The sequence below is a fragment of the Salmo salar genome, chromosome 01 (genome assembly GCF_965601325.2).
Source record: "Salmo salar chromosome 01, fSalSal1, whole genome shotgun sequence".
NCBI lineage: Eukaryota > Metazoa > Chordata > Actinopteri > Salmoniformes > Salmonidae > Salmo > Salmo salar.
The window spans coordinates 32,755,456-32,778,434 of NC_138291.1; the positions used below are offsets into that span (position 1 = coordinate 32,755,456).

A 22,979-nucleotide genomic window follows, 5' to 3' on the forward strand; every position below is an offset into this window, starting at 1 on the left:
AATAGGATATCTTCAAGATTTGTTGAAACTCATGATAAGTATTTTTCATCGGACAGTTTGCAATGTCAAACTGAAATGCCATTAATATGGTAACTCATGGGACTCTGCAAGAAAAACATGTTCAGTTCAAGGCACCTTCGAATGGAAGTGAAATCCGATTGTGCACTCAAAGTTTTAAGAGTATAACTCTTTCTGTGATTTTGACAATATCACCATGGAAAAGCAGGAGAATAACAAGAATTCTAGACTTAGAGTAAAATTTTAAAATACATTCATTGGAAAAATACATTACATTATGATTGTATTGTGTGTGGTATATCATCATAAAGTAAGTGTAATGTTTTGTGCCACATTTTTTTATTTTCCAAATGTGTGTACAACACAGTAACAAATCCCACTAAACTACATATTTACTTACAATAGAAAATGCAATGGCATGGTACGCTCACCCACTGCTAAAATAGAAAGAGAAACAGTGATGTGACCAAGAAAAATATCTCACAATTTGATCATATGGTCGAGCTGAGTCAAAGAGAAACGAACAGAGACAACCTTGTCCATATGAACTGATTTGTGAACTTTTAATACAATTTGTATTTTAAGCATGCTTATTAATTATTTATAAACTAAATTAAACAATTTAGGAACCATTTATTATGAGGACATGTAATCATATATACATAATGAATAACAGCTTTATATTGTGCATAAACCACAATGTTAACAATTTATGTAATACTGTTTATAAGCATTTTATAAGCAGACCTTTAAACAAAGTGTTACCTGTTGGACTTGATATGACTACATTAGAAGCACTTACAGTTTGGTCCAAAATTATTGACACCCTTGATAACGATGAGCAAAAATGCCAGTATAAAATAATAATTCAAATACTGAGCTATATTGTATGCAAAAAAAAAATTGTAATCTTGTTATTTTATAGTAATACAATTAATCAGAGAACCAGATTTTGTTTAACAACTAATATAATAGTTTTTTTCTCAAAAAGGTAGGTGTCAAAATTATTGACACCCCTGTTTTCAAAACCTTTCAATACCTCACCTTGGGAGGATAACGGCACAGACTTAGATTCCTCCATACAGAATCCTTCCAGATCCTTGATATCCTTCATCGGCACTTATGGACTGCCCTCTTCAATTCAAACCACAGGATCTCAATGGGTTTCAAGTCAGGAGACAAAGATAGTCATTACAAAATGTTGACTTTGTGGCCAATTAACAATTTATTTGTGGATCTGGCTTGTGATTATTGTCTTGGTTATCATCCACTTGCGGCCAAGTTTCAGCCTCCTGGCAGAGGCAACCAGGTTTTTACTAAAATGTCTGGGGAACAATTAAGTACCTTACTGTGATTGTTTTAAATTAAAATGGCCAAAAATAAACAAATTGCTTCTTAGCAAAGAACAATTTCTCAAGCAAGAATTTTGAATGGATGGTCTGGGAGTGGTCTGAGTGGGGAGGGAAAAACGGAAAATTAAATGTTATTAGCAGAGAGGTTTGGAACTCTATTTCTTATTGGTCTATTCACACATTTACCGCATGGTGATGTCACCATGGAAGAACCAAACTCCATCCCACAAAAACTGGAAGAACTTTTAAGCGACCGTTTGAAACAGCTCATACACTAAAAGGACATTATCATAATTTTCTCAATTTCACAGTATTACTCCAACCTCATAGGGTGGAAATATAAAACACAGAAAAATGTCCTAATTCAAACGCATGTAAATGCCTGGAGTTTGCTAAATGGAACCAGTGCTTTGGTCAGATGACATGAAAATATAGCTCTTTGGCCCCATACCTACTGTAAAATATGGTGGTGGATCCTGGAGCCCATTTTTTTGTTGTTGCATATAACATGCATACAATATAGCTCAGTATTTAAATTATTTATTTTATAGTTATTTTTTCTCATCTTTATCAAGGGTGTCAAAAATGTCCAACTCCACTGTATGCATCTGGGTCCTTTGATCTGCATCAGAGAAAAAAGCTACATTGCATATAAAATGGTGACAACAGGGAATCACATACTTGAGTCATTAAATGAATCTGTAAATACAAAACACATCAAACTCTATGATAGATAACAGTGATATTAAATATTGGCATAAAGTACATTCCTGCAAGCCTTACTCACACTTTGTGTCTATTCACTGTCCTCTGTCACAGTGTCTTTAAGCCTACGATAGGAAGTGATAGGAAGTGATCCTTCATCCATCCCTGAACTTATGGTGAGTCTAGCTGTGTACTGCCGGAACCTGCAGGATCAACATTCACTTGGGTAGATCTGTGTTCACTGTGTGATGAAAAAAGGGTGCAACACGGTCTTTATTTCCAACTTAAGAATTTGATCCGATTAAAGTAAAAAATAGTGGAAACAAACATTTACATCGTAAGATATGAAGAGCATGATATAGGTTAATAATGGAACAAAAACAGGAAATGCTTGTCTGTGCTTTCTTATACAGGAGTCTTCAATACAGGGTTATAACTAGGAGTTGGTAACTATTTTTTGTGTTGACTGAATTATGGCAGTTGGTTTCTTGGAGATTCAAATAGAAGGTAGAGAAAGCACCAGTGGTTTCTTTATTTGTGTAAGTATAAGATCCTTACATCACTATAAACAAACAATCGTTAAATGTTAACCTCTTTACAACTATAAACTCTCAAACAAATTACAATTCAACTAGAAATTAGTAATCATTTACCTGGGTATCTCCTCGTAATGAATGCGCCTACAAAAGAAAGCAACCATATTGACTCCAGTGCATGCCACGGCTCCATGTAACCAAACTCACACACATAAAAGCACACAGATCATCAGTCCTGGGTCAGCTGTGTAAAGTGAATCCTGTCTCCTTGCAAAGTGAATATTTTGTATTCATTTGGATGGGACCATGTCCTTTATGACTGGTTCTCTGTTCAGGTAGGTGGCCCAGTAGACCAGGTTAAAACCGCTGAAGAGCACAGGGAACATAATCCGGGACATACGGTCGATTTTGCTGACGCTGTTGAAGGTCTTCTTGTTCTGCTCGGGCTTGACCTCTGGCTTGGCCTTGTTGGGGTCAGAGGTGGCACTCTTGGAGATGGTGGGCATACCACCTTGGTCCTTGGTGATGTTTGGAGCGTAGTTTGCCACGGCAACAGCGTAGGCATTGTTCTTCTTCGTGAAGGATGCCTCCTGTTGTAGGAGAGAAATAAAATACACATTAGAGACTGGTTGTAATTCATTACTGGTTGTAATACAATGAGAGACACTACAAGCCAGAGGTAATACTACTATGAAGGCTAACTGATCCTCCAACTGTTTGATTGTTACTAGATCATTGCATTTGTTTTCTCAATACCTCTCACACAGCTAAAAGCTCATCTCAAGGCACAATACCCAGACACCATAATATGTTTGAAATTATTCTTCTGATTTGAAAATGGAGCATCTGTTGTACAGTAGCTATTTCACAGTAATTATGATTCTGCCTTTAACAATCTATGATGTATTACCAAAACAAAGTGTATAATTTGCTAAATTGCCTGTTAAGCCTTATGGGGTTTCATTTCAATATCAATTTGGATTGAAATGAACAGTAACCTTGAGGTCCTTATGGAGTGTGAATCTCTTTGAAGTCTCTCATGACCATTCTAATTGGCCTCACTTATCAAATCTGTATTATGGCAGGATATGTATATGGTTACAAGCAGTTCAGTTAGTAATAGTTATTCTGAAGTAAAAGCACACCCATCACTGTCGCTGTCACACACATTCCTCTGAGTATGTGAGTTGTGGGGAGAAAGTGTAATTATCAGATATGCTGGGAAAGGAATGAGCTGAAATCAGAATTCGGAACTCAGAAACACTTATGAAATCTGAATGTTGGGCTGCGTTTCGAAAGCAGCCCAATTCTGATCTTATTTTCCACTAATTGGTATTTTGACCAATCACATCAGATGTTTTTCAGAGCTGATCCGATTGGTCAAAAGACCAACTACTTGAAAGAAATATCAGAATTTGGCTGTCTGTGTAAACACAGCCTTGGTGTCACTTATTTCTCTGGCTTACAGTGCCTTCAGAAAGTATTCACACCCCTTGACTTTCACATTTTGTTGTGTTACAGCCTGAATTTAAAATTGATTAACTTGAGATGTTGTGTCACTGGCCTACACACACACACACACACCACACACACACACACACACCCACACACACAATACTCCATAATGTCAAAGTGGAATAATGTTTTTAGAAATGTTTAAAAATTCATAAAAAATGAAAAGCTGAAATGTCTTGAGTCAATAAGTATTCAACCCCTTTGTTATGGGAAGCCTAAATAAGTTCAGGAGTAAAAATGTGCTTAATAAGTCACATAATAAGTTGCATGGACTCACTCTGTGTGCAATAATAGTGTTGAACATTCTTTTTTTAATGACCACCTAATCTCTGTTCCCCACACATACAATTATCTGTAAGCTCCTTCATTCGACCAGTGAATTTCAAACACAGATTCAACCACAAAGACCATGGAGGGTTTTCTAATGCCTCTCAAAGGGCACCTATTGGTAGATGGTAAAAAAACAGACATTGAATATCCCTTTGAGCATGGTGAAGTTATTAATTACACTTTGGATGGTGTATCAATAGACCTAGTCACTACAACGATACAGGCGTCCTTCCTAACTCAGTTTCCAGAGAAGAAGGAAACCGCTCAGGGATTTCATCCTGAGGCCAATGGTGACTTTAAAACAGTTAGAGTTTAATGGCTGTGATAGGAGAAAACTGAGGATGAATCAACAACATTGTAGTGATTCCATACTGAACTAAATGACAGAGTGAAAAGAAGGATGCTTGTACAGAATACACCTATTCCAAAACATGCATCCTGTTTGCAATAAGGCCCTAAAGTAAAACTGCAAAAAATGTGGCAAAGAAATTAACTTTATATCCTGAATACAAAGCGTTATGTTTGGGGCAAATCCAACACAACACATCACCAAGTACCACTCTTAATTTTTTTCAAGCATGGTGGTGGCTGCATCATGTTATGGGTATGCTTGTCATTGGCAAAGACTAGGGAGTTTAATAGGGGGGAAAAACGGAATAGAGCTAAGCATAGGCAAAATCCTAGAGGAAAATCTGGTGTAATCTGCTTTCCAACAGACACTGGGAGATGAATTCACCTTTCAGCAGATCAATAACCTAAAACACAAGGCCAAATATACACTGGAGTTGCCTACCAAGATGACATTGAATGTTCCTGAACGGCCGAGTTACAGTTTTGACTTAAATCGGCTTGAACATCAAGACTTGAAAATGGCTATGTAGCAATGATCAACAACCAACTTGACGTGGCTTGAATAATTTTTTAAATAATAATATGCAAATAGTGTACAATTCAGCTGTGCAAAGCTCTTAGAAACTTACCCAGAAAGACTCACAGCCGTAATCACTGCCAAAGGTGATTCTAATATGTACTGACTCAGGGGTGTGAATACTTATGTAAATTACATATTTCTGTATGAAATGTTCAATACATTTGCAAAAATTTCTAAAAACATGTTTTCACTTTGTCATTATTGGGTATTGTGTGTAGATGGGTGAGAAAAAATATCTATTTAATCCCATTTTAAATTCAGGCTGTAACACAACAAAATGTGGAATAAGTCTGAAGGCACTGTAACTGTATCAACAATCTTCTACTTGAGAGATCACAGATAATTTGTGCGTTTCGCCTCTGCTTTTGATGCACCCACATGCAGCTCCTCATCTCCTTTTATCTTCCTTTCATCCCTCCCTCTCTTTTAATAAGGTACCGCTTCAGATGCAATATCTCAACATGGATATTCAGGCAAACACTTCTGAGTATTAGAGAGCCTGGTTTGCTTTGAATATAATGTATTTATTTCTATGCTTCATAGGTATGTCTTTGCATTTCCTTTACATTTATCTCTGCAATGCCATGGGGCTGTAGAATCTGTACATTAACCGAATGTATGACAATTGTTCAGATTTGTATTTGTCTTGACAGCCGTTGTTCACTTGTTCTGCACATACCTCTTATAGCATTACTAAATGAAAACTGCTATTAGCGAGTACAGTACCATGATAAAGATGCAGTGTTAACTCAAATGCAGGATTGCATGTGACATTCAATTCAATGAACAGCAATATGGGACTGTCAGTGGTCAGTGGGGTTGCCCTGGTTACCTTGACGTTGACCACACTTTTGCCGTCCCAGGCCCAGCCTCTTTTAGTGAAGTAGTTGACGGTAGAAAACTCGATGAGGGCAGAGAACACAAAGGCGTAGCATACCGCGATGAACCAATCCATGGCCGTGGCGTAGGCCACCTTCGGCAGAGAGTTACGGGCACTGATACTGAGAGTCGTCATAGTGAGCACAGTGGTCACACCTATGTCATCACAAAAAGAGAAATGTGATCACAAGCTAAATCAAAAATGTTGACAATTCATTTGAATGATTAATACTAGTAATTCCATCTGCAGTAAGTGAAGAGTACTGTAGTTTTTTCCTTGTTCACTTGTATTTCTATGTGTAACAGAAAATGGTATTTCCATCCACAATGACAATCGATTATTCATGTGGATGATTCTCTGGTAGGCTACAAAAAAAGTATTCCCACGTGTAGTGGCAAACACCTCTCTGCGTTTTGAGTGAAGCTTTCTTTCAAGATGTAACTACGGTGGCTACTGTTACTGTGAAAACCTGGGGAAAACTCCTCACGCACGAGCATTACAAAGCAAATGCACATCCCCATACCATGCACAAAAATTGGGGCTGTCAAACGATTACAATAATTAAATAGAGTTAATGACCCTAAAGAAAGATTTTTCCATTAAAAAAACTGTGCATTGAGTTGCAGGCATACTTTGCATTGATTGGGGACGGAAACACCAAATTAGACGGTTTTAATAGCAGCAGCATACCACTGCTGGCTTGCTTCTGAAGCTAAGCATGGTTGGTCCTGGTCTGTCCCTGGATGTGAGACCAGATGCTGCTGGAAGTGGTGTTGGAGGGCCAGTAGGAGGCACTCTTTCCTCTGGTCTAAAAAAATATCCCAATGCCCCAGGGCAGTGACACTGCCCTGTGTAGGGTGCTGTCTTTTGGATGGGATGTTAAATGGGTGTCCTGACTCTCTGAGGTCATTAAAGATCCCATGGCACTTATTGTAAGAGTAGGGTGTCCTGGCTAAATTCCCAATCTGGACCTCAAACCATCATGGTCACCTAATAATCCCCAGTTTACAATTGGCTCATTCATCCTCCTCCCCCTGTAACTATTCTCCAGGTTGTTGCTGTAAATGAGAATGTGTTCTCAGTCAACTTACCTGGTAAAATAACCTAACAAATAAAATGTTCACAGTAAACACAAAAGTCGCTATTAACACTCCTGATGGTTAACTAAGCCTACTCCCTCTTATCAATATTTCTTGAAGTTTAACACTTGCACGTGCGCGTACACAGCTTTAAGTACTGTTAAAGCTTCAAACATTCTAAATGAGTGTGACTATAGGAAAAAAGAACGGGATCTATGGATACAAAGAACAAATAGCTTTTAAACTTGTCTAACAATGTTATGAAAGCACTGTTACCATCTGTTCTGTTCAGATAACTTTACACCCATAGGCCTACACACTCTCCCGCCTACACCCTCCTCTCGCTCTTGCTGGGCAAGTTCATTTTGCATGGCTCAGTGCCCGGGATGAGCGGAGTTTGAACATGTTAGGCCATTCCGTTGGTCCTTCAGTGAAATCTCCATTCACCCGGGAAACAGGCCAGGCAAATCGAACTCCCCCACTTAACCCGTTCTCACACACATCCTCTCTCACACAATCATAAACACCCCACTCTTGCATATGCAGCCAACCTTTAAAGCATCTCTTTGTAGCCTATTCCTTTTCATGATGTATTGTTGTCTCTACCTTCTTGCCCTTTGTGCTGTTGTCTGTGCCCAATAATGTTTGCACAATGTTTTGTGCTGCTATCATTTTGTGATTCTGCCATGTTGTGTTGCTACCATGCTGTGTTGTCTTAAGTCTCTCTTTATGTTATGTTGGGGTGTCTCTCTTATCATGTGTGTTTTGTCCAAAAAAAAAAAAATGTATCCAAGCCCCCGTCCCGTCCCTTTTGCCTTTTGGTAGGCTGTCATTGTAAATAACCGTTAAATAACGGTTAAATAATTTTAAAATAATTTTAAAAATGTCAGTTGTTCCTGTGGTCAGGTAACATGACTAGCTAGCTAAATTTATTTTGGTTATCAAACCCCCAAAAAATAGTGGCTCGCGAGTGGCCCGTGACATGCGCACAAATCTGCGGCAGAAAGAAAAACATTCCTGGTAACATTGGGCATAATTTTTACATGATTTTGGCTAGAGGCACAAGGTTTTCTGCGATGTAAAGGGGTTTCATGTTAAGGCGCAAGCATTGACTAGGTCATGTCTAGATGGGATACAGTTTGTGAAATTGATGTCAAAAGTAGTTTTTAGCTAACCCTATGTTATTTACCCTGCTGCGTAAATTCTCCGAAACCTAATATGACAAGTCAATTTTGGCAAAATATGTGTCCCTTCTAGAAACACCCATTGACCGTAGCTGTGTTAAGTGTTGTGTTTTGAGCTTAAAAAGGGTCCGTGCGGAAACATGTGCACTTACGCCTTGATCACACCGACAGCATCATTGCATTTTAGTACACCAGAAGTACATTCATTTCCAATGGAACGCTGTGTTTGCCTTGCAGCATTGCATTGCAGTTCGTTCTGTGTGGTGCATACGTTGGATTTATCGAATGTATGCATCAAACTGCTTGACAGAAATGGTAGCAGAAGGTGAATGTTGATCTTATGTTTCACACATATCCAGATGATGCTGCGTACCATTTTGCGCAAAGACGCTGTTGGTGTGATCGAGGCGTTAAGATTCAGTGCAGTGAAGAAATAAAGATGCGATTAATGGCGTCCCAAAAATGTACGCCGAAAAACATGTCACGAGTTAAACGCATTATTAACGCATTTACTTCGACAGTCCTAACAAAAATAGTCTTTATATAACACAGTCACGATATATAGATAAATATCTGGAAAAATATGTTTTACTGTTCAATTGTCTCAAGTCAAAGGTGAGCTGTTGTCATGACCTTTTATGATGTCTAGCACATCATTTCTATGATCTGTTTAAGAAGGCATTTCGGCAGCGCAGTTCAAGTAAAGTATTACCAACAAGCTGATATGAAGTACTCATCATGGTGCACAAAGACTATCAGGTGCTGGAGGACATGCAGGAATCCCACCCTATCAATGTGTTTTCCTTTTGATGTTGTATCACTCCAGACCTATACTCCTACATACATGGGAATACACACAGAAATAACAGACACACACACACAGAGGCATCTACCATATTTCCTCCGCTTCCTTGAGTTTCCTCCTAAATGATCAATAGGTGTCTCTCCCCCTTAAGTCCCTGTTCTATGAATTCAGTCAAAGCAAATGCAAAGCATCTTCCTGTCTCTTTATTAATTGCCTGGCCTCATCATTTTCAGAGAGAAAAAAAATACACTTAGATTACTGCATTGCAGGGGAAGGTGAGAGGATAAACAAATCTGGAAAACATGTTTTCCATTGACAATCTACACATTGTCATTGTGTACTCTAAACATGCAGACACAGGCATGTAAATAGACAACGAGTTATCATTTCTTCTTTCAAACCTCTGACTAAGATGACAATGACAGTGAAATAATGGGTGTTTTTTTCCACATGGCTGCTGATGGATAGGTTTTTTTTGGGGGGGGGGGGGGTTCATTGCATTTGAGGAAACATGAAACTACATCAAACAGCAGGCTAAAGGGGTAAAATAACAATCCTCCGAATGCGAGGATAAAACGCCCTGTGGGGATGTGCTTTGGAGGCTTGAAGTGGTGACTACATTAATAATTTAACCAGAACACCACCACAGAGCCAGACCTCATAGAACAGAGACAACAAGGAACACAGTTCTAAAAGGAACACTTTTCCTTAGATGGCCTTTGCTGAAAATCTGCATTATAGCGTGAATTATTTTTTCCGATTGAGCCAATATATGCAGCTTTTACCGTGAAAGCAGTCTCCTCGAACACGAGAACAATGCCTTTAAATTTCAATTAGGCTACAGCGCAGATCTTCAGCGCTACGGATTGAATAGAGCCCTTAATGTTACAGTGTATTTGATAGGAGTTTGTCGAACAACATTGTTTGTAACTCATTCCTAGCTACCACAGTGTTACAGTGTGCCTTTAAAGAGCAACTGAAGGCAATAAACAACTTCTCTGGTAGAAAACGGCAATGTGGCATCGATATTAGTCAGAAACAATTATCGTAGTGTCAAAATGTACTACAAAGTGTAAATAGGATAATTTGTCATAAAGTCAATCTCATCCAAAACTGAGATTTGCGAGATAATTAGGAAAGAATTGTATGTCACAGAATGAAGGGTACCGTAACAGTTTTCTTCCTTGGGTTGGGTTTATTTCAATCCTGCCCACATGCCCACAGCTGGCAGCACCCAAGTAATCATCAATTCGGAGCGCAGCTGCACAGGACCCGATCATAATGCCCATGGTCTGTTTAGTTTGACATTCGATATCCCTATGGGGCTAGTTAGGGACCATCAGTAAAAGCTCCAAATTTCAATCACTTAAAAACCTCAAACCAACTATAAATTCTAGAAATGAATATGCAAATATTGAAAGCATTTAATTGAGACAACTAAAGATATGCAACATGAACATATTGTGTAATTTATTGATGGTCCCTAACTATCCCCAGAGCTAGGCTATTCAAAGTCAAACCAACTTTCACATGGTTGCACACCAGCCGGCTGAAGCTAATTGGTGAAAGAAGTTGACTAGCTTGCTAGCTAGTCTAGCCTACTTCCAGACAAGACCTGGTTAGACTGTTTTAAGTTATCTAGAATGGTGAATGACTAACTGTGTACTGTTTTGGCAGAGTGAATGTACCATCGCTTCCCACATTCGAACACACAAAAGAGACACCCACATCAAAGCACGCCTCATTATCAGTGGCATTTCAGAATGAGGATAATTGAAACCGAGGCTAGATCAGGAAGTTCAGCCCCCCTTTGAAGCATATTCATAACAACTTCATGAAACCTGTTCACTCTTTCAGTGTAGAATGGGAAGGGAGGGAAGGATGATGTGTGCCAAATCACAACGAAAAGAAGGAGCAGTCAGCCACAGTTCTTTGACCCCTCTAGAAAGCTGGATTTACCAGCTATTATCTGAATATGAAATGTTTAATAACCTTGCATGAATAGCTAGACCAGGGTTTCCCATGCTCGGTCCTCAGGACCACAAGGGGAGCACGTTTTGGTTTTTGCCCTAGCACTACACAGCTGATTCAAATAATAATCTAATCATCAAGCTTTGATCACTTGAATCCGCTTTGTAGTGTAAAGGCAAAAACCAAAACGTGCACCCCTTGGGGTCCTGAGGACCAAGTTTAGGAAATGCTGAGCTAGACTGTCTCAATGAGTGATATTCATGAGGATTATAATTGAACATGTTTTAGAATAGTTATCCATCTGTTTAATGCACTAGAAGACTGAGGGAGAATTGTGAACAAATTAAAAGTATAGACAGAAAATCCTGCAGGTCTTGAATTTGTATGGTGAGTTGACCCCAAAATGTAAACAATAAGAAAAAGAAAGGACGCATAATATAGAAGTATTCAAAGGAAAACAAATAGATGGATATACTATTTCCTAAAACTTTAGAAACTAGTCTACAATAATTTAAACCAACAACAATGCATATAAAGACAAAACTGATAAGTTTTTTTTCATATGTTGGCTGTTATGTTGGCAACCAAGGGCATTTAGAGTAACTGATCTTTAATACGCCTGTGGTCTGTGTTTACATTGAGGGCTAAAGTGGTAGTTTGATGTTAAGTCAACTTAAAAGCCATGAATTTGCTCCTCTAAAAGGCCTATTAAAAACCACTCCAGTTCCCCTAATGTTAAACCATTCAACTAATACAGAACATAATCTTCATGTCATTAAGGTTGTGAATACACTGACTGGCTCTGAATACATGGAACTCCAATGCATAATTAGCGCTGATTATATGATGGGAATCTACATTAGGGGGCAGACGGAGAGAGTGTATAGAAGCCAACGTTTAGAGACCGACAGGTCCCTGACATTTCCAAATAGGATATAAGGGTCTGGGCTTTTATTTATTTGTTCGGTGGGTCAACTGGGCTTCTTGTGAGAAGCATGCTGTGATGCTCTGATAGTGTTAGCCTGTCAGATGTAACACTCCTGCTCAGGGATAGGAGTGGATGTGCAGTATGTGACTTATCTGACCAGGCTGTTATTTAAGAGCAGGTGTTTGGCCTGACTGTAGAGTAACAGGTGTTTGAACTAGCTATGGTGGAATGCATTTGATCTGACAAGGGCTGATTGACTAGAAAAACGGAACATATGATGTGTTTGACCTGAACATTGAGAAGCACTCTCAACCACTAAAGAGCAGAGACTTCCAGTGGAATAATATGCTTTACTTGACTACATAGGCAAACATGTTCAGACTGACTGAAGACAAAATCACATATGAGACGTTGCAAACATGGCACCGTTGTGGTAGTAATCACTATTTGCTGTGATCAAGTAATTGTGTGTGAAAGTGCTTACCAAATACAGTTCTGGCGGGTACAGACTCTCGGTTGAGCCAGAAGGAGACCTGGGAGAGGATGACTGTCATGATGCAGGGCAGGTAAGTCTGGATCACAAAGTAGCCAATCTTCCTCTTCAGGTGGAAGTGGGCTGTCATGACGGTGTACTCACCTGCAGACAGGGAAGTAGCAGAACAAATACAGGTGAGAGTGTGGTGTGATAACTGTATTTTTTTATATTGGTTCAGGAGATTACTGTCTCTGCTTGGTGTTGCTGCTCAGATCCAGTAATGGGTACTGGTGTAGACTCATCAACTCAAAAACACACACTCACAGGTTACTATTACTAGTGAGTGTGGGTTTTCATTTTCCAGTTGATGTTTCCTTTCCAACCCTTCACCGAAATACTTTTCTTTAAAACACTATTTGATTTGAGCACACCATTTTTTGATTATTCTGGTCTAGACTGACCTGTGCTTGATTTAATGGTCTCTGTCCCCACAGTTTGTCCCTGAAGGTGATACTGGTTCAGTCTGGATCCATCTCCTGCTACCTCCACTGACGCTGATGCGTTTCGAGTCCAAATGTACGTCACTTCAGCCATTGTGTAAGCATCTGCAGAAAGTAATAAAGGTCAATAAGTCTGTACAATAAGTCTGGCACAACAGCTGATTGGCAAATGTACTGTAAATTGATTAATTGTAAATGTGACTAAACTAAACAAAAGTAAGAAGAAACTATACTATGAAACAAAGATCAATTATATAATGGATGATAATAAAAAGTTTTGGAGCACATACTGAACTTCATTGAATCAGATAGCTCATTCATCACAAAACCCGCTGATATCGCCAACTACTTTAATGACTTTTTCATTGGCAAGATTAGCAAACTTAGGCATGACATGTCAACAACAAACTCAACCTTCATAGCCAAACATAGCCATCTAAATACACCTCTGCTGTCTTCAACCAGGATCTCAGCGATCACTGCCTCATTGCCTGCGTCCGTAATGGGTCTGCGGTCAAGCGACCACCCCTGTCAAACGCTCCCTAAAACACTTCAGCGAGCAGGCCTTTTTAAATCGTCCTGGCCCGGGTACCCTAGAAGGATATTGACCTCATTCCGTCAGTAGAGGATGCCTGGTTATTCTTTAAAAGTGCTTTCCTCACCATTTTAAATAAGGATGCCCCATTCAAAAAAGTTAGAATCAGGAACAGATATAGCCCTTGGTTCACTCCAGACCTGACTGCCATTGACCAGCACAAAAACATACTGTGGCGTACGGCATTAGCATCGAATAGCCCCTGCGATATACAACTGTTCAGGGAAGTTAGGAACCAATATACACAGGCAGTTAGGAAAGCCAAGGCTAGCTTTTTCAAACAGAAATTTGCATCCTGTAGCACTAACTCCAAAATGTTCTGGGACACTAAAGTCCATGGAGAATAAGAGCACCTCTTCCCAGCTGCCCACTGCACTGAGGCTAGGAAATCCACGATAACTGAGAATTTCAATAAGCATTTTTCTACGGCTGGCCATGCTTTCCACCTGGCTACCCCTACCCCAGTCAACAGCCCTGCACCCCTCACTGCAATTGCCCAAGCCTCACCCATTTCTCCTTCACCCAAATCCAGATAGCTGATGTTCTGAAAGAGCTGAAAAATTTGGACCCCTACAAATCAGCAGGGCTAGACAATCTGGATCCTCTCTTCCTAAAATTATCAGCCGAAATTGTTGCAACCCCTTTTACTACCTTGTTCAACCTCTCTTTCGTATCGTCTGAGATCCCCAAAGATTGGAAAGCTGCCGCGGTCATCCCCCTCTTCAAAGCGGGAGACACTCTAGACCAAAACTGCTACAGACCTATATCTATCCTACCCTGCCTTTCTAAGGTCTTCAAAAGCCAAGTTAACAAACAGATCACCGACCATTTCGAATCCCACCGTACCTTCTCCGCTATGCAATCTAGTTTCCGAGCTGGTCATGGGTGCACCTCAGCCACGCTCAAGGTCCTAAACAATATCATAACCGCCATCGATAAGAGACAATACTGTGCAGCTGTATTCATCGACCTGGCCAAGGCTTTCGACTAAGTCAATCACCACATTCTTATCGGCAGACTCAATAGCCTTGGTTTCTCAAATGACTGCCTCGCCTGGTTCACCAATTACTTCTCAAACAGAGTTCAGTGTGTCAAACCTGTTTTCCGGACCTCTGGCAGTCTCTATGGGCGTGCCACAGGATTCAATCCTCGGGCCGACTCTTTTCTTTGTATACATCAATGATGTCGCTCTTGCTGCTGGTGATTCTCTGATCCATCTCTACTCAGACAATACCATTCTGTATACTTCTGGCCCTTTGTTGGACACTCTGTTAACTAACCTCCAGACGAACTTCAATGCCATACAACTCTCCTTCCGTGGCCTCCAATTGCTCTTAAATGCAAGCAAAACTAAATGCATGCTCTTCAACCGATTGCTGCCCACACCTACCCACCCGTCCAGCATCACTGCTCTGGACGGTTCTGACTTAGAATATGTGGACAACTACAAATACCTAGGTGTCTGGTTAGACTGTAAACTCTCCTTCTAGACTCACATTAAGCATCTCCAATCAAAAATTAAATCTAGAATCGGCTTCCTATTTCGCAACAAAGCATCCTTCACTCATGCTGCCAAACATACCCTCGTAAAACCGACTATCCTACCGATCCTTGACTTTGGCGATGTCATTTACAAAATAGCCTCCAACACTCTACTCAGCAAATTGGATGCAGTCTATCACAGTGCCATCCGTTTTGTCACCAAAGCCCCATATACTACCCACCACTGCGACCTGTATGATCTCGTTGGCTGGCCCTCACTTCATATCCGTTGCCAAACCCACTGGCTCCAGGTCATCTATAAGTCATTGCTAGGTAAAGCCCCACCTTATCTCAGCTCATTGGTCACCATAGCAGCACCCACCCACAGCACGCGCTCCAGCAGGTATATTTCACTGGTCACCCCCAAAGCCAATAACTCCTTCGACCGCCTTTCCTTCCAGTTCTCTGCTGCCAATGACTGGAACGAACTGCAAAAATCACTGAAGCTGGAGACTCATATCTCCCTCACTAGCTTTAAGCACCAGCTGTCAGAGCAGCTCACAGATCACTGCACCTGTACATAGCCAATCTGTAAATAGCCCATCCAACTACTTCATCACCATATTGTTATTTATTTTGCTCCTTTGCACCCCAGTATTGCGACTTGCACACTCATCTTCTGCACATCTATCACTCCAGTGTTTATTTTGCCATACTGTAATCATTTCGCCACTATGGCCTATTTATTGCCTCACCCCCTTATCCTACCTCATTTAAACACACTGTATATAGACTTTTTCTATTGTATTATTGACACTGTTGATTCCATGTGTAACTCTGTGTTATTGTTTGTGTCGCACTGTTTTGCTTTATCTTGGCCAGGTCGCAGTTGTAAATGTGAACTTGTTCTCAACTAGCCTACCTGTTTAAATAAAGGTGAAATAATAAAAAAAAAAAATACATAACTGCCCAAATTATGAAAGACAAGCATTGTAATTTTGAATTAGGACCAAGTGAAGAAATAGTACTTTAAAAACTATTTTTTGTTTTCATAATCTAGCCAATTTTGACATTATAGCTGGCCTAGCTAATGGGAAATCGCTCAGTTCTTCCTCCAGGACAAGACTCTTGGCAATAAAAGTCAACCTGCAATTAAAGTAAGGGATTTGGTTATTAATTGCATACCTCTCTGGCTCCCTGTTGCTGTGCGCTCCACCTTTGACATGCCAGAGTTAGATGACTGGTGAAACTATACTTTAGAATCGGCTTCAGTAACAAGGAAATCCTTGCTCTTTTAGCACAGAATTATCACGTGCGTCAATATAAGTAGCATAATACAAAATCCCCATCAAAATACGTCAGTTTAAGCTAGAGATATGGTTTTTTTTTTGCATCGGCTGCGAAGGTAGACAAAACCACAGCGGTGTTTGTCAGACCATGAAACATCCCGAAAATCGCTGTAGCATTTCACTCTATGGAAAGGGGAGATTCTCACGAACACAATGGTGTTTTTCATTTTGCTCTATGACCCCCACAAGTGTGACGGACTCGTCTGAAGGTAACCAACCGGTTAAAATTTGTTATGGAATTATGGAGTTAATTTTGTGCCTACCATAAAAATGGGGTTATGTGTAAAAAAAAAAAGTATCTAATTAAGTATAGGACATATACTTCAAACCATTATTCCTTATGATAATTTTTTTTTTTTTACTGCCTTTTTTGCCATTTATGGATGTGTTATCTGGGGCGGCAGGTAGCCCAGTGGTTAGAGTGTTGGGCCAGTAACCGAAAGGTTGCGAGATCGAATCCCTGAGCTGACAAGGTAAACATCTGTGGTTCTGCCCCTGAACAAGGCAGTTAACCTGCTGTTCCTTGGCCATCATTGTAAATAAGAATTTGTTATTAACTGACTTGCCTAACTAAATAAAATAAATGTGTTTCTAAAGGCCAAATGTAGTACCCCCCTATAATTATTAGGACCTGGAAGAGGTTGATCCACAGATTGGGTCTTTTCAGAAGGAGGAACCACAGACTTGGATGAGGTATTTCATCCAAGTGTGTGTGTGTGTGTTAAAAAGTAGGGGCAAAAAACAAATGGCCATCGATCTAATACACTTGTTGGAACAGGTGTCACTGCGCACGCATGCTTATCAGTCTAATGATCTAATAACTCATTCAAACAGGTGTCACTGCACGTGCGCACACACATCAAGTTTCCCCCTGAAATCTTCATACTATAGGCATATGCTCTTCTAAAGGCCATGGTGCATTATGAGCGCAAACAAAAAACGTTCTTGGCTCTGTCACTGACTGGGAAGAGACCTGGGGTTCCTCGATCACACCTACAGCGTCATTGCATTTTGGTACACCAGAAGTACATTAATTTCCAATGGAACGCTGTGCTTGCCTTGCAGCACTGCCTTGCAGAGGTGCATATGTTGAAAAGCAGTCAACGAGTGCTCAGCATATGTGGGATCTCCTTCAAGACTGTTGGAAAAGCATTCCAGGTGAAGCTGGTTGAGAGAATGCCAAGAGTGTTTAAAGCTGTTATCAAGGCAAAGGTTGGCTACTTTGAAGAATCTAAACTCTAAAATATATTTTGATTCGTTTAACACTTTTCTGGCTACTACATGATTCCATATGTGTTATTTCATAGTTCTGAAGACTTCACTATTATTCTACAATGTAGAAAATAGTAAAAAGAAAAGCCCTTGAATGAGTAGGTGTGTCCAAACTTTTGACTGGTACTGTATGTTGCACACATATCTAGATGATCTGCGTACCATTTTGCACAATGGTGCTGTAGGTGTGTTCGAGGCATTATGTCTTGATCACACCGACAGCGTCATTGCTTAAAATGGTACACAGCATCAATAGGATGTGTGTGCAACAAAAGTTCAACATTCTGCTGTCATTTCTGTCAAGCCATCTATGCATACAGTTTAACGCATACGTTCGATAAATCCAACTATGCACCAGACAAAATACCCTGCAACTGCCTCTGCAATGCATTTCTGTAAGGCAAACACAGCATTCCATTGGAAATGTATGTACTTCTGGTGTACTAAAATGCAGTGACACTGTCAGTGTGATCAAGGAATTAAGCCTTGTTCACATTACACCAACGAACTCTGTTACATCGCACCCACAACGGAGTGGAAACACAATGCGCCCTTGTGATTGAAGGCTCCGTTGCGAGACGGCCAGAGCATACTTTGAAAATTGTTCTAACTTTGAGTCGTTTTCAGTCTGTCAAAGAACAGGAAGTTACTTAACCATAGAAGAAGATTAAAATATTGATGGCTTTATGGGATCACTAGCAACTTTACCCATTCCATAAAAGTGAGTAATATTTTAATAGTCATGTTAAATAATACCCATTATATTATATGACTTGCCTTCAGTTGAAGTTTATTGTGATAACATTTATTATAAAAACCAAAAGTCATTACTAGGTGAGGTCGCTAGCTACAATGGTACATTCAACTTAGCGTTGGCTTTTAGCTAGCTTGACATGCTATAAAGTTAGAGAAACAAGTTGAGGATAAAGTAACTAAACAAAACATGTTTTATTATCACCTGAAACAATATATTTATCCTGTCTTGGATAAAAAGGTCATATTTCTCCCACAATAAATGCAATCTCTGACAAGAGACAGCGTCACCTCTATCTTGCTCTTTCTCAATCACTACACTTGTCTGATCAGTAGTGGGGCGAGACTCCGTGAAGATGACATATGCATTGCGCCATGATGTAAAAGGAGTATTAGTCCCTGTCAGTCTGCCCTCTGAATTTGCTACAATGTTCTTCTGTGTAGCTTAGGCGAACACCTTGCATAGACTACAGACAGTAGATTAGAGAGTTTTACAGCTAGGCCTATATGAGAAAAGAAAAGTTCAGAATAGAGGGGAATAAAACATCTGTGCATAATGGCAACCATTAATGACCTTATCCATGGTGTTTTACTAACAGTAGTATTTCCTTCTAACGACTATAGGCTAGGCTATGTGAGCACACCCAATTAAACAAATTATCTTGGGATCCTGGAGACCGGGGGCTATGCGTGTGTATGTGTCTCATGTCAAGCTGCTACAACACCGCTATTTTGCAGCCCATTATAAACCTATAGCACCTGTCTGTGGGAGAAGAGGCATCTCAAGGACCACTCCTGCATGTGCAAGCAGCTATTCTTAGGCTTTGTTTGAATATATTAATGGATGGATTCTCCCTTTCTTGAAATAATCATTGATATAAATATAGGCCTATTAGATCAATGATGATCAATGAGCATAGGCTATATATAAAGAAATAATCACTGATCTGACATGACTTGGTTGGTAGTCTAGAGTAAAATCTCCTTTCACTATCCATCTATTGGTGATGGGGACACAGAGGGTAACAGAGGGGCTCAGTTGGTAGAGCAAGGTGTTTGCAACGCCAGGGTTGTGGGTTCGATTCCCACGGGGGACCAGTACGGAGAAGAAATGTATGCATTCACCATTGTAAGTCGCTCTGGCTAAGAGCGTCTGCTAAATGACTAATATGTAAATGTAAAATGTAATCCCAAAACAGGGGCATTGTCTCCATTACAGGCTATTTGTCTCAGCTATATACCGCTAACTTAGGCTACCACTTGTTCACCTTATAGTGGCTAGAACTATTAGATAATGGACTGTAAAATTGCTGTCTCAGATGGGGCTTTGCCCAAACCCCCTGCCCTGTGCCTATGCAAGGTCAATGACAGGGGTTTTGGGGCAGCCCTTGAGCCTGACCGAGACGTGCAATCCGTGATTTACATTCACAAAATTATAAACATAGGCCTGTGAGATTATTTGGAAGAGTACATAAAACACCATGACATTACGCACAAATGTATAGGTTAATAGAACCATCAGTTCTATTAGCCAATGTGCAATCACTGGAAAACAAAATTGATGATCTACGGTGGAGACTATCCTATCAACGAGACATCAGAAACTGTAATATCTTATGTTTCACCGAGTCATGGCTGAACGACGACACGGATAACATAGAGCTGTCTGGGTTTTCCGTACATCGGCAGGACAGAGCAGCTACTTCTTGTAAGACAAGGGGTGGGGGTGTGTGTGTCTATTTGTCAATAACTGCTGGTGCGCGATGTCTAATATTAAAAGAAGTCTTGAGGTATTGCTCGCCTAAGGTAGAGTACCTCATGATAAGCTGTAGGCCACACTATCTACCAAGAAAGTTCTCATCTATATTATTCATAGCAGTCTATTTACCACCCCAAACCAATACTGGCACTAAGATCGCATTCAACAGAGGGAGGAAGTCAGAGACCTGGCAGTGTGGTTCCACGACAACAACCTTTCCCACAATGTGAGCAAGCCATAGGAGATTATCATGAACTACAGGATCTAAGGTATATAGCCTTGTTATTGTTATGTAATTTTTTGGTGTTACTTTATTTTATTTAGTAAATATTTTCTCTATTTCTTGAACAGCATTGTTGGTTAAAACCTCTCTGGGCTAGGCGGGACGAATTCGTCCCACCTACGTAACAGCCACTGGCAGCCTGTGGCGCGATTTTCAAAACCTTAAAAATCCTATTACTTCAATTTCTCAAACATATGACTATTTTACAGCTATTTAAAAAGACAAGACTCTCGTTAATCTAACCACACTGTCCGATTTCAAAAAGGCTTTACAACGAAAGCAAAACATTAGATTATGTCAGCAGAGTACCAAGCCAGAAATAATCAGACACCCATTTTTCAAGCCAGCATATAATGTCACCAAAACCCAGAAGACAGCTAAATGCAGCACTCACCTTTGATGATCTTCATCAGATGACAACCCTAGGACATTATGTTATACAATACATGCATGTTTTGTTCAATCAAGTTCATATTTATATCAAAAACCAGCTTTTTACATTAGCATGTGACGTTCAGAACTAGCATACTTCCGGGGAATTCGCTAACATTTTACTAAATTACTCACGATAAACGTTCACAAAAAGCATAACAATTATTTTAAGAATTATAGATACAGACCTCCTCTATGCACTCGATATGTCCGATTTTAAAATAGCTTTTTGGTGAAAGCACATTTTGCAATATTCTAAGTACATAGCCCAGGCATCACGGGCTCGCTATTTAGACACCCGGCAAGTTTAGCACTCACCATAATTATATTTACTATTATAAAAGTTTCATTACCTTTTGTTGTCTTCGTCAGAATGCACACCCAGGACTGCTACTTCAATAACAAATGTTGGTTTGGTCCAAAATAATCCATCGTTATATCCGAATAGCGGCGTTTTGTTCGTGCGTTCAAGACACTATCCGAAATAGTAAAGAAGTGTCGTGCGCATGGCGCAATTCGTGACAATAAAATTCTAAATATTCCATTACCGTACTTCGAAGCATGTCAACCGCTGTTTAAAATCAATTTTTACGCCATTTTTCTCGTAGAAAAGCGATAGTATTCCGACAGGGAATCTCCTTTTCGGCAAACAGAGGAAAAAATCCCAAAGGCGGGGGCGGTCGGGTCACGCGCCTAAGCCCAGTGTCCCTTGATCGGCCACTTGAGAAAAGCGATAATGTGTTTCAGCCTGGGGCTGGAATGACGACATTCTGTTTTTTCCCGGGCTCTGAGCGCCTATGGACGACGTGGGAAGTGTCACGTTAGAGCAGAGATCCTTAGTAAATGATAGAGATGGAAAAGAAGTTCAAGAAATGGTCAGACAGGCCACTTCCTGTAAAGGAATCTCTCAGGTTTTGACCTGCCATTTGAGTTCTGTTATACTCACAGACACCATTCAAACAGTTTTAGAAAATTTAGGGTGTTTTCTATCCATATGTAATAAGTATATGCATATTCTAGTTACTGGGTAGGAGTGGTAACCAGATTAAATCGGGTATGTTTTTTATCCAGCCGTGTCAATACTGCCCCCTAGCCCTAACAGGCTAAGGGCTTGTAAGTAAGCATTTCACGGTAAGGTCTATGTTGTATTTGGCGCATGTGACAAATATTATTTTATCTTTAGTTTCAACAAATAGGCTGCTGGCCTAGCTGTTACTCTTTAAGATACTATGCAAGAAGAAGCCACTGCTCCAAAGCCAGACTACGTTTTGCAAATGCACATAGGGACAAAGATCGTACTTTTTGGAGAAATGTCCTCTGATCTGATGAAACAAAAATACAACTGTTTGGCCATGATGACCATCGTTATGTTTGGAAGAAAAAGGGGGAGGCTTGCAAGCCGAAGAACACCATCCCAAACGTGAAGCATGGGTTGGCAGCATCATGTTGTGGGGGTGCTTTGCTTCAGGAGGCACTGGTGCACTTCACAAAATAAATGGCATCATGAGGAAGGAGAATTATGTGGATATATTGAAGCAACATCTCAAGACATCAGTCAGGAACTTAAAGCTTGGTTGCAAATGTGTCTTCCAAATGGGTCTTCCAAGCATACTTCCAAAGTTGTGGCAAAATGGCTTAAGGACAACAAAGTCAAGGTATTGGAGTGGCCATCACAAAGACCTGACCTCAATCCTATAGAAAATCTGTGGGCAGAACTGAAAAAGCGTGTGTGACCAAGAAGGCCTACAAACCTGACTCAGTTACACCAACTCTGTCAGGAGGAATGGGCCAAAATTCACCCAACTTACTGTGGGAAGCTTGTGGAAGGCTACCCAAAATGTTTGA

General features: G+C 40.2%; 1 protein-coding gene across 1 annotated transcript in view; it reads right to left on the reverse strand.

Annotated features, from left to right (window-relative positions):
• Positions 1-338: 338 nt before the first annotated feature.
• The window catches only part of gabra2a (gamma-aminobutyric acid type A receptor subunit alpha2a), a 40,757-nt gene continuing 18,116 nt past the window's right edge, over positions 339-22,979 (reverse strand). The window contains exons 7-10 of the mRNA XM_014191957.3: positions 13,171-13,314; positions 12,719-12,871; positions 6,220-6,422; positions 339-3,201 (exon numbers count right to left, since the gene is read on the reverse strand). Of these exons, the coding sequence (XP_014047432.1) occupies positions 2,902-3,201; positions 6,220-6,422; positions 12,719-12,871; positions 13,171-13,314 (800 nt within the window). The 3' untranslated portion in view covers positions 339-2,901. The remainder of the gene's footprint in view (positions 3,202-6,219; positions 6,423-12,718; positions 12,872-13,170; positions 13,315-22,979) is intronic.